Raw genomic sequence first — 13,440 nt, 5'->3', positions numbered from 1 at the left:
TGACAAAATAAAAAAAATAGTTTTTTATGATAATACAAAATCTGTTTATATCTCTAGTTACTTTTTCTCAACTTTATTTTAATAATAAATTCTAATAAAAATAATTAACAGTAATGGGCTCATATATTTAAAAATAATTCACTATGTGACAAATATTGAACCTAATACATTGCACAGTTGTACACTATAATAGATGAAATAAATAAAAAAAATAAATAAAAAAAATAACAATAATAAATCAAAATATAAATTATCTTAGAGTTGTAACCACCAGTTCACTAAAATACACTCAAGTCTTGCTATACAAACAGAAGATTCTCCATGGAAACCGAGGTCGCAGTGGACTCAGGTCGATACCTCGGCAGCGACCCCGAGGTGACGGGTGGGGTCGCACAACAGGGAGGCACCAAGGTTTGGAGGGAGAGCATAGAGGAAGACGAGGATTGAGATACTTCCCATCTGAGAAGCAAACTTCAGTATATAACAGACTTCAAATAGTCTACTCTACACTACCAGCACTGGACTAAACATATTAATAAACCGCTATAAACACTGCCGTATAATTTTAGAATTAATAAGAATAAACTTTAAATTTAACTTAAATTATATTTATATGCAATGAATGTATATAAAATTTTTAAAGTACATAAAGAAAGTACGTAAGTTTTTAAAATACTTTAACACTTTAATTAATGATATTTTTGATATTTAATTGATCAAATTGTTTTGTTTACGATTCTTAAGTCCTCTTTCAAGGAGACTATAACAAAAATGTCTTAAAACAATCTAGCAATAAAATTGAATAATAATTGATTTTGCACATTTTTAAACCTGCAATGAACAATGAATGTTCATTGTCCCCCAACGGAATAAATAACTCAGTAAACATAATTCGGACGTGACAACCGATTCATTTATTCATTTGTGAAGTTGAGAATTGTTAAACCGCCTGAAATTTAAAAACGAAATTGAGGTGTTAATTCATTGATAATAGTTTTAAATCGACTAATATAATGGACTAATAATAATCAAGACTTAAATTTATTTAAACTTTTCGTTTCAAACAAACCAAATTTGGAAAAGATTTAAGCCATATATAAAAATTGCTTCTTTTTAAAATATGTTAAAATATGTTTAGGTTTTAAAATTGCAGCGATTATAAAATAAATTAAAATTTTTGTAAATACATATCATCAATACTAATCGTGTCAAAACAAAAATACAAATGATAGTTTTATAGTTTTAACAGCTTTTATTCTTATGCACGATTTGTGTTTTAGGTATTCTTGATACCTTGTAAGGTTGATGATGATGGTTGTTAAACTATTACGAAATATATACAACTGAAAAAACTAATTCGCATTCATGTTTGTTCTATTTATAACCACGTAGAGCAGTATCGTATTAAAATTGTCAATTATGGTAATAGCCACCATAATTGATTAAAATTATTACCGTGGTGTCATTATGTATCAATGTAAGGAATAATCACTAAACCCATGTTTTTTTTTTCAAAATAAGTGTATGTTATAATGTATTTATTATTTAAAAATATATGACTACTACGCCAATTCTACATTTTTATCCTAGGTTACACCCCCAAGGGAGCTGAATTAAAAACAACAAAAAATTAAATAACCGCTTCTGGACTTGTAGGTATTTATATAATATTTTAAATTTTTTAATTATTACTAATAACAATATATAAAGTATTTCACCCTTTAAAATGTATTTCAAACTAAATTTCAAAACTATAGTTGAAATAATATTAAAGATTACACATAAATATTCAAAGTGTAATTTACCTATGGCTAAAATACAGGTTTCTGTCTGTACACGAAATTTGTACGTAATCGTAGAACTTCTACTAGTATATATTTATTTATATTGCTTATTTGCATTAAATCACAGAGTTTTCTTTATTTATTTCAATTATAACTGTAGTTTACCTGTAGTGGAATTGAACAAATCTTGATGTATTCGTCAAAAGTTTCACTGATCGGAGAAAAGTTGTAGAAGTTGATGTTTTTCTGCTTATTTTCTAATTCCTCTAAGTCAGATTCTGACGTCGAGCTCTCCACCAGAATTAGTGACTCCAATCTAAACAAATATTACACAAATAAAACATAGAAATAAATGTTTAAAACTTATACTCATATGCTTCCTCTCCGACAACTCAGTTCCAAAAATTCTCTAGAAGGCCTATTGCTTTATTTTTGTAATTATTGTACTAAAAATTAGTAATAATGCATCAAATAATGCATAAAGTGAAGTTTTGAATTGAAAATCAAATCTCACTGTTTCTATTGGATAACTTAAAATTTTCTTGACATCAACTTATTGTGTGACGAAGGTTCTTTATTTACCCTGTTGCCTTTTACTAACAATTTGCGAAATGCAATGACCTTCATGTTATACATGTTTTATAGATTAAAGTTGAATGCCTTGTTTTCGTAACTGAACATTAATTTATTGCAATAAATTTATAATTCTTATTTGACAATAAATACATTCTCAAGCGTCATTATAGTTTGGATAATTGAATATAGAATATAGGGACAAAAACATATCTTATTCACACTCATACAAAATTTACATTTTGACTCATTCTTCAATCTTTCAAACTTTCAACATTAGTAGGGTTGTAATCCAGTATTCATTAATTAAATTTGCTAGTGGTTTGCCGCAAATTCGTCGTCGGAGTAATAACGCCTCGTACACCAGCAGCAGTTTGAAACGAACTTTGAACTGAGTAAACTTTTTAATAATTTCATGACCTACGGGAGACCACTGATTGGTCTCCCAACAACCTGTGAAGGAAACGCTTGAAAGTAGTTGTTTCAAATTGGCTTGTAGTTCGATAAGTATCGTTATCATTCATTATTAATAAAAATTTTTTAATTCTTTATAAAACTGAGCTTGTAATAACCTCAAAGTCTAAATTATGAAATGTATTTGTCCTGGAAGTTTCACTACAGCTTTAAACAATTATTGAAGCCTCTGAAGTGTGCTGCGTGATACACTTTACTATAATTGAAAATCTTGACATAATACATTTTAGAACGGGTTCTAAATAAATTCTCCTAGCAGCGAGATTTAGACAGCTATAATAATGTACAAATTCTAAGATTTATGATTTCTATATAAGGAGTGAGTACCGACCTGGATATATTGGTGACAGTAGGACTACTGCAGAAGTGGACGCAGGTCATCACAACAACAATAAATGCAAGATTCAGAACACAAGTCAGTCCGATTATTATCAGCACCTAAAACAACTTATATTTGGTTACCGTTCAGTAGTATACACATAGTTGTCATAATTAAAATTTTTATCAGAATAAAGAGACCGTTTATTTTATAGAAGTAATTTTTTCTTAAAACAAATACCCATACCTTAATAAAATCATGTAAAGTTTAACGGAAGATAACTTGATCTTTTATAGAAAAAAAAAATAAATTAGGAATTATATTTCTTAACTATGAAAGAATGTGAGCTCGTTGAATTTTTGCTGCTTCATTAAGAATGCGTGACTATATATCATATTACTATTTACATAGATTAATATTCCTATAGTTTGTTAATAGTATATATGTGATATAAAATTTACATAAATTGGCGGGCAAGGGAAATAACTGAAAACTTTGTCAGGAAGAAGCAGCAAGATACAAAGCACAAAGGATTGGCACGATAACCCACCTCATTGGTGGAGTAACACACAGATGCCCGGTCGACAGTGGGGATGGTGGTGGAATTGATGACGTCACTGATGGTGGTGACACGCCACAACTCTCCTTGGTGGTGTTTGCCGTGGTGGCGGAGTCTATGTCCAACTCCCAACCCCTCCAGGGAGGGTGGCACCGTTGATGTCAGTCCCCGTATTTTCTTTCTTTTCAAGCTCATATTCAGGCTGTAACATAAACATTGTAACAAGAGTAAAGACCATACATACTCAAATAAACTCAGTAAACCCTATCAAACAGAGACCACCTAGTCAGCAAATTAAGATCTTATCATCCCAACTCTTGGTGTGATACAAATATGTACACACACACACACACACACACACACACACACACACACACACACACACACACACACACACACACACACACACACACACACACACACACACACACACACACACATATATATATATATATATATATATATATATATATATATATATATATATATATATATAATTTGCAAAATTATGTATAAGGCCGATCAATTCCAAAGTAGCGTCACTAAGGAAACTTATCCAATAGTTGGTAAATTGGGGCTATACCTCCAACAATTCAATTTACCAGCTAATCTGCAGGTTTGGTCCCAAGGACTATATTGGGCAAAACCTCTAATTCTTTGCGGGTAAGAAGACCGGTCACAGTTTTTCAGTGAATCAGAAAAACAAAAAAACCAGTAGCCTTACACGTTATGCACCATAACAATAGCTTTTATGATTGCTATAAACCCAAAGCTATAAGGGAAATTAAACTTTTTGAAAATAGCTCTGGAAATGATTTGATTCTAACGGATTCATTAATTGGTATTCCAACTTATATCTAAATCAAAACAACCATGTGTACTTAACATTCACTAAATTATTGTTTTCCAGTTATATCCTTAGATTCTGATCAACAAATTTACCTCAATTCAAAATTATATTATAATATATTGTTTTTTTAATCAACAACTAATCAAAACTTGTTTGAATGTCAAAATTGTTATTTACATTTAGAAAAGTTGTTATAACATGTTTCTTCTTTTTGTTTGTTTATTTTATTCAGTGTGCGTTTATACAGTGTACTTGAGAAAGTTGCAATTTCAACGAAATACTGTACAGTCAATAATTGCAGTTTTCTTTTAAAACTGCTCTAAGAGAATATAAATATATATTCACCGGATTTATGCCGCTCGTAATGACCCAATAGAGTTAATGTTAATTCGTGCAATGGTCTTCACTTTGGTTCTATCGGGTCCTTTCATATTCCGTTATATTCGGAATATTTCCCATAATTTCTAGTATATATCCTATTGGAAGGTATATTAAAAATGTGAAGCATAATACTGAACCGTCCAAAGGAAAGCCTGCTTGAGATTGATCATTGAATCATTAATTTTTCTTTACACTCTGGATTAAGATCCAGATGTAAGATGATCTGGATGTTAAGTCTTTCATTATAATACAACAATGATGTTAGTTTAGCAAGCAATTATGGGTGTAACCAAGTCGTGTTAAAGTTTTCTAAAGCATTTTGTTGTAGTAATTTATTAAAAAGATATTCTATAATATTAGAAGTAACATTTATTTAGGAAATAGCTAACCAATTCTCATCGGTTGAAAATGTAACAGTCAATAAGGGAATCGCATCCGATTACTTAAACACAATGTAAACAGGAAGGGAGTTTGCGTACATTGTTTGTGAAACTAATTTATAACAGAGCTATGTAATTTATGCAACACGAGTTCTTAAGATACATTTCTATATTACTTTCCCTTACTATAGACAACTGGGAATGAACTTTGAAATGTAATATCTGCAAAAGTAACAGAGTCTTTTAATAATCCCTCGAATAATACCAAACACTGTTGAGAACTGGGGCAAGGCAGAACACCGCGCGGAGATAAACAACAAGAATTCTTCTAATGCCAATATCCAAACTTCGGATAGTTTTTTGTATCCAAGTTTTGCAGTAATATTTAAAATCCTAGTGTGGTCATTTATGGTGTAATTTTCATCAAGAAATTCATACTTGCACGAATTATTTGTATCATAGAAAGTAAAAGGAGAAAACACTACACTATATAATTATTATTGGCTGACTATATGGCATAAACGATAATGTAGTTTACCTGTTTATTGTTGGTTTGTTTTAACCTACTGCAATAATTGGTGGGGTGGGTGCAGTAATAAAGTCAAAACAGTTACCTAACATTTGCCCCCGACAATGACAATTCAAAAAAACTATGGTCTTCGATAAGTTATTGTATAAATAGTTGGATTTGAGTAAATACTGAGAATTAAGAGTAGTATGTGTGTAAAGCAAATAATGTAATAATATGGAAAACTTGTAAAAGCGCTTCGTGGACGATAAATTAGCATTAAATTAATTGTCTCAGAGTCTCATATATTTGTTACTAAGAGAAATCAATATTACTCTTCTCGGAGAGAGCTTTTAGAATCTCTTAAGGTTTAAAATGGAGATCACAACTAATGGACAACTAACTAGGGTAACTGTGCAGGGTGACATAGGCCACAGTTATATTATTACTGTTAATGGGAACTCACCTACTTTAACAAAGGAGATCAAATATATGAATTTTGATTTTTTTATGTGCAAGCATTTTAAATTTTTTACGTCCAATTTAAACTGATTATTAATAAAACACTCTGTAATTAATTGTATCTTCCCTAATCTAGATTTAAATATAATTTTTCGTTTTAAATGTTTATATACTATTGTAATAAATAAAGATTGGTTTCCAAATTCCACGAATTACAATTTAAAAGGCGTATTATTTTTAAATCTTTAGGAGGGTATAACTGTGGACAAGGGCACTCAAATTTATAATAATTAAGTAATAATTTAAACATCGTTTTATTGGTAATACACAGGTGATCTTATAATGACACACACTCCCATTACACCATGCATGAATCAGTACTATGTCAATTATTTGTATACAATACGAATAGTATGTTAATTATATTGTCATAATTATATCGTAAGATTAGCATATGTGGATTACATCAATCTACTTAAACTCATATAAATTCAGATAATGCTACATTTAATATTTAACTTAATTTTGAGGTTTTCAAGTATAATGTTTTATAATTAATTTAAATGGATAGTTAAAAATATAAGTATCATTTCCTTAGACAAAAAATTGTAATTGTAATAAGTACGTAAAGTAATTCCCTTTTTTGGACGATTTATGTATAAGAGGTAATATGTTTGTAATAAAATATCAAGATAAGTTTGACTTTAAACAAAACAAAACATTTTTATGTTACCAAAATAATGATACACATAATGCGAAACATATTTTGAAAGATAATTTTTCATATAATGTATTACGGGTGAATTTTAATATAGTTCAATGTTATATTTTAACACCATATAACACAATTTGAACACGATTGCTAAATATATTTAAATTGATTGATATCATAAACATATATCTATGTCATCATTTATATTTTTAATAATTTGTTAATCTATATCGTATTTCTATAATATATTTTATTATATAAGAAACTATTAAAATAACTTAGTGAGTAAATAATTGTGTAAATTGAGCAACAAACATAGCACAACGAAGTTATTTAATATTTGTATCATATATAGTGTATATGTCTTAATGTTATATTACTACAGTAGTTTAAAGCTATTGAAATGTTAAGTGGTTCGTATTGCACTCATGCATTCTTGTTGCCATATTATTTCTGCTGCGTTGTTTTTAAAACTAAAATTTAAAAAATAATTATATCATTCAGGAATGAAATCCTATTTTAACTAATATTTCAAGATGAATATCTGTTTCCAACTAAATCTAATCATAGACTTTAACTTCTTAAATGTATCCTTCAGTAAAAATAACGATGTATTACCTCATAAACTAGTATCCGCTCACTTATCACTCCCGTTGTAGCGATGTTGACCGGCCCGAGTCTGCCAGAAGACTGAGTGTCTGTAGCTCGTCTGCCTCCCTCCCTTCCTACCGCACACACACCCAACACCCCATCGCAACACCACCATTGTTGCACAGCAGCTGTTAAACCCATGTCCAGCATCGTTATATCAATCGCTGCAACTGGGACGTTTACACAAGCATATTACTGGCATTAATTAATAATTAACTCAGTACTAATATTCTGCTCCTGCCATTGCTGTTTAAATAGTTTGGTATACAGTCACTGCTTGGATCATGATGATCGACCAAATAAAAAAGAGGTTAATTATCACCATTTCATTTGATCCGCCACAGCCCAGAATAACCATATGGATACAACAGGATGTAGGCCTACAGTATTTATAACTGTGAGTAGTACTTTTGCTTCAAACCTGGGCTATTAAGGTTTTACTAATTGGTGTATCATGTGATTAAAATTATAAATGAACAATAAACTATTGATAAATTTTACTCTCATATATATACAGGGTATCCAAAAAGTCCCGGGTCAGTTAAATATTTTTCAAAATATTTAAAATAGAGCTACAAAACCTTACACAAAGTATATGCATATTAACCTATGCTTACATTTAAGATTTTCTTCTGACTCCTAGCGGGCCGCCCCCCTGAGGAAGTAGCGGATCACTGAATATGTGATAAAATAGATTTTTATGTCCAGTAACTTTGTGTAAGGTTTTGTAGCTATATTTTTAAATATTTTGAAAAATATTTAACTGACCCGGGACTTTTTGGACACCCGGTATAATCAAGAATAAACTATTAAGTTACCATAATTTGTCATTTATACCCATTAATACAATGATTCTCAAGAGTAAGACATTATAATAGTGACGGATTGTACATAAATAAAATAAAAAGTAGGTATTAATTAATAACACTAATCCACTTTGTTTACTAAAACTATTGCTTAACATTAAAGACACTAGTATTATTCATTAATACATATTTGTCATTTTCCCTAGATATACAGTGTTAAGAGTTCCGAAAGCAATGAGGCTCTATTGACATGCTGGTGTATTGTCTTAGTGCAGAATCCACGTTCGCGCATTTTCTTGTTTTATTACAGTTCGATGCTGACTTGATCAGCAATAGCTCGGATGGGTAAACGACGATCTTTTTTAATTTTGTTTAATTATTTTGGATGTTTTTGTGGCCAGAAATCTTGCTATCTTCCATCTTTTCTCGGCCTTCTCGAAACCGTTTGTGCCATTAAAATACAAGTTCCATAGTGTCCAGTATGTCACATAGTTTATGTCACCGAACTTCATTCAACATATTTAAAAATTCGGTAGCTGATTTTTGAAGTTAACAACACGCTGCTCAGTCTGTTCACTTGTCATTTTCCCGGCAAACTCTTTTCGCTCGCTAAAAGTAATTTCTGTAGTTTGATATTTTAATTATATTTGAAGTTTAGTGGATAGAAATATCAATTTGGCTGTGGCATCTAGCAACACAAATTGTATGTTTAATTATTTTAAGTACCTTTTTAGGAGTTCATAGTTGAAGATATCTTAATAATGAAAGGAATAATAAATGGTTGAATCAATGTGAATGCTTCAGTTCACCTTCCTCTTAGGGCAGTGTCTGGAATCTTCAGTACAGCATATAGTATATTCTAGGTGAAAAGGTATTCTTATTGTCTCATCAGGTTCCAAATTAAATGCATTACGTTGTTTCTGACACGATCCCAAGGCACTGAGTTTTCTACACATAACGTAGCTGCTTTGTAGACTAGGTGTCTCTGATGTCGAAACGATGCAATGAGCTAGTTTTTTGGCTTCTTTGTTTTCGACATTTTTGAATTTCTTCAGACGAGCATAGCTCTAGAGCGCAGGAGTCAAGTATGCGACAGAATCAGATGTTAGACGATGTAATAAGAGGAAAAGAGGAAGGTGACGTAGAAGTACAATCAATATTCACGTTGAACCAAACCTTTAGCTAAAATAGCTAAAGTTGGTTGTTCCACTGTTCTTTGTGACCGTATTAGAAAGATCGTAGTGCACTCAATTGATGAGCAATTAGAATAACTCTTTATCTATATTACACTATATTTTATATTCTACGTGTTTCTGATGTCGAAACGATGCAATGAGTTCGTTTTGAGCTTCTTCGTCGTAAAATATTTTGGGTCTCTTCAGACAAATATGACTCCAGATTCCAGGAGTTAAGTCTACAACAGCGTTAGATTTCAGACGGTGCACTAAGAAGAAGATGAACTGGAGCTACTCTCAACATTCACATATCATATCGTTATTATATCTGTATTATTTGTTCTTTAGGTTAAAAGGATGAAAATTTGTTGTTTAAAGTATTATCAGCTAATATTGTTTTAATTGTCTGTGATTGTCACAATTTTTGGCCCGCATTTTGCATCACCTCAATTATTACGACTATTATTCCCCCCAAAAAGTTTACACAAACAGTATAACAATATATCTTCAAATGTACTGGTGTATGTGGAAAGAAAGCACACACACACACACACACACACACACACACACACACACACACACACACACACACACACACACACACACACACACACACACACACACACACACACACACACACACACACACACACACACACACACACATCTATATCCAAATTAGATTATATAAGACTATAGATTATATTTAAAATACTAAGAATGTTTTACAGCTAACACAATTTATATTTTCTTAAACGTGAAATCAAAGTTCTGTTGCAGTGGTGTATAATGAGCAACTTACTAAGAATTCTTTACCGTACGTTAGAAAATCGTGCAGGCCTGTAACCTGTTAAATGATTTATTATATTTACTATCTACAACTGAAACGGAACAGCTCTTTTTCAATAAACAACGAGTGAAATTTCAGATGTTTTCTATCTTGTCGCAGGGAGTATTTAAATCATGATCTATTAATCTTAAATTGTGAAATAATTATATAGCTAAAATACTGGTATTCATGCAAAACCACTTGAGCATTCATTGGCAATATGAAATTGAAAAATCTTTACCCTAATGTTTAAGAAAAAAAGGGATGCCGTTTCATAAATATTTTGTTCATAAAATATCTGAATCACTATAACATAAAAACATAATTAAGTCACTACGATAACTAACTAATTTTTAAATAAGTTCACCAACTTTAACAATAATGTTGACGGTTGTAAAACCGCCCTATGTAACTCATTTAAATTGGTAATAGACTTGTAGTATGTAAACTAAATTTTCGTGCCTTATTTCTATTCATCGTTAACTCGTGTTCTTTAATATATTTGTGTTATATTATAATAAATAAATAAAAACCCGTAATACAGAGAGCAAACAATGCCTGGCCAGAACATTCCGTGTGTGTAATATACATACACAACAGAATATACATACAGAACAATAGTGTGCTGTAATGTACATCGGTTATCATGTAAGCGTTTGCTGGCTGAGTTGGTACAGTTGGTCATCTGTAGTGAGATAATATGATAAACACGGTTTGTGATTTTGTAACATGAAATACTGGAGCTGTTCTGTGTTAATGCTAAATATTTATGTTTTTTTGTGGCAGTAAACCAACTAAAATATTTGTTCCACCAAAGCCTCTGTCCTAATTTGTGTCAATACTCAATTGTTATGATGTTCGTCATAATTACCTCTATTTGTCTAGTTGATTGATTAATTCATAAATTTTTCAGTACTTTTTTTAACACTGCCGTTATCGTCTATTCTACAACTATAAGATAACACTATGCATGCTAACATCATTCCTCATGACAGATTCTCAGGACACATGCAGTTTAAGAATGCAGTCACAATTAGAAAAATATTGCTTTTTATTCTAATAACCGACATATTATAGAACATAAGGTTTCAAATATATAGATAATTTCAAAGTAAAAGAAATGCATGACAGATTCTCAGGACACATGCAGTTTATGAATGCAGTCACAATTAGAAAAATATTGCTTTTTATTCTAATAACCGACAAATTATAGAACATAAGGTTTCAAATATAAAGATAATTTCAATCTCGAGATTCCCTGCAGACAGATATACACTTATACAGTCAAACAAAAAAAGTTGACACAAAAAAGGCGTATCATAGAATTTTACTTATCGAGTATTTTGTAGAAATAAAGTTCCATGCAAAATGTAAAGTCAAAGGTGAAATATTTCTGGACATATCTTGACATATGATGAATCTATCTTTCAATAACGAATTAAGTTTCATATCAGTTTTAAGATAAAAGTCTACAAAACAATACACCATTAAATTATGTATGAGTTGAAATGTTTTGGTTACATGTGATAGTATGTGACATAATAAAACATATTAAAATCACTTATAAGTATACAGAATTAGTTTAAACAATTTTATTCTGCTATTTCCTCGTTGCTATCATGGTTAATCATAAGACCAATGTAATAAATATTCACTAAAGCTCTTCAAAATCTCATGGAGTGACATGCACCATCTTCCAAATCAGTTTTTCTCATATGGAAATAAAGCCTCAAAAACAATTAATTTTGCATAAAACATAACTTCTATATAGGTAAAATTGAGTTAGATAATGATGCAAGTGACTTAAATAGGATTGAGCTGAGCGTTAGTGAACATGTACAAATTTTTCTTTTAGTTAACCATGATGGCACTGGGAAAATTGCAAACGAAGAAATTGTCTTACAAACAGAAAACAAACCATGTAGATTTTAACATTTAAAATACTAACATATGTAGCTATAGACTCAAAATGATAGAATCATACAATGTCTTGCAGATTGAACGAGAAAATCGCGAATTGAAAGTAAATTTTAAAGGATGAAATTTGGAGCCAAATATTGGCAATATTTATTATTTTAACCGTGGTAAAACCTTGAAGGTGCTCTTCTAGTTATACCTAAGTCTTTTAAAACACGCTTTATTGTGTTAAAGGGTGAAGAAGCCTTAAAGGTTACAATGAGGAGCATTGTCTGAGTTTATAGCGTTCACGTTTAAAACTTTTCCTCTTTAATGAGAAACCTCCACTAAACAATGCTGATAAAATTACGGTTTGTTATTATAAGTTTTGAAGAAAATTTTAATCGAAGAAAATATTTGTGGTTTAAAGCCTCTGCACTGGTTCGATATTCTCTGATTGAATTTGTTCTCATTCTGAATCTAACGTGTCTAAAGTTATTATAGCAATAAGCAAACACGAACTTGTATTTGATTTTCGGTACACTACTCTCCACACTATCTATTTTTAAGAAAAGTTTAGTAAAGTAAATATTATAACCACTGGGACCAAAATTATTTTCAAATTTGAATGTATTTAACGAACATTCACGAAGAAATCTGCAGATGGTGTTTTAAAATTCTCGTAATGCAATAGAAGAATTTACTATTACAAATTGTCAATTACCTGCATTATAGCTTCATTCCCAATTTGTATATGCCTAAATAATCAAGATCACATTAACTAGAGACAAAATTTAATTTTTTACCTTACATTTTGAAGTCTTAGATATCTATTAGATGTAACATTACTCTTGCACTAGAACTGTATCCCTGTATAAACCTCTTTAAAATAAATGTTGCTTTAGACAAATTAAACAAGATTAATTTATATGAACATTTCCTTTAATGAGAACGATCTTCATTTTAGCAGTAATTTGGTGGGAGTTTCATGTTTCTTTTACGTGAAGAACACATGGTACTTTGTTTATAAATATATTACATTTTTATGGAATGAATTGTGGGGAAAATGGTGTAAACGTTTA

The 13,440-nt window shown here is 30.6% G+C and overlaps 1 protein-coding gene across 1 annotated transcript; it reads right to left on the bottom strand.

Moving 5' to 3' along the window:
• Positions 1-215: 215 nt before the first annotated feature.
• LOC124356300 lies at positions 216-3,906 on the bottom strand. The gene is made up of 4 exons (XM_046807488.1): positions 3,701-3,906; positions 3,163-3,269; positions 1,950-2,100; positions 216-459 (listed from the first exon to the last, which is right to left on the bottom strand). Exons 1-4 carry the CDS (start codon positions 3,902-3,904, stop codon positions 346-348), a joined length of 576 nt encoding a protein of 191 aa, XP_046663444.1. The 5' UTR covers positions 3,905-3,906; the 3' UTR covers positions 216-345.
• Between the last annotated feature and the right edge of the window lie 9,534 nt (positions 3,907-13,440).

This window comes from Homalodisca vitripennis, chromosome 2 (assembly GCF_021130785.1).
Source record: "Homalodisca vitripennis isolate AUS2020 chromosome 2, UT_GWSS_2.1, whole genome shotgun sequence".
NCBI lineage: Eukaryota > Metazoa > Arthropoda > Insecta > Hemiptera > Cicadellidae > Homalodisca > Homalodisca vitripennis.
The sequence above is the reverse complement of the archived record's forward strand: the minus strand, read 5'-3'. Positions and strand labels throughout refer to the sequence as shown.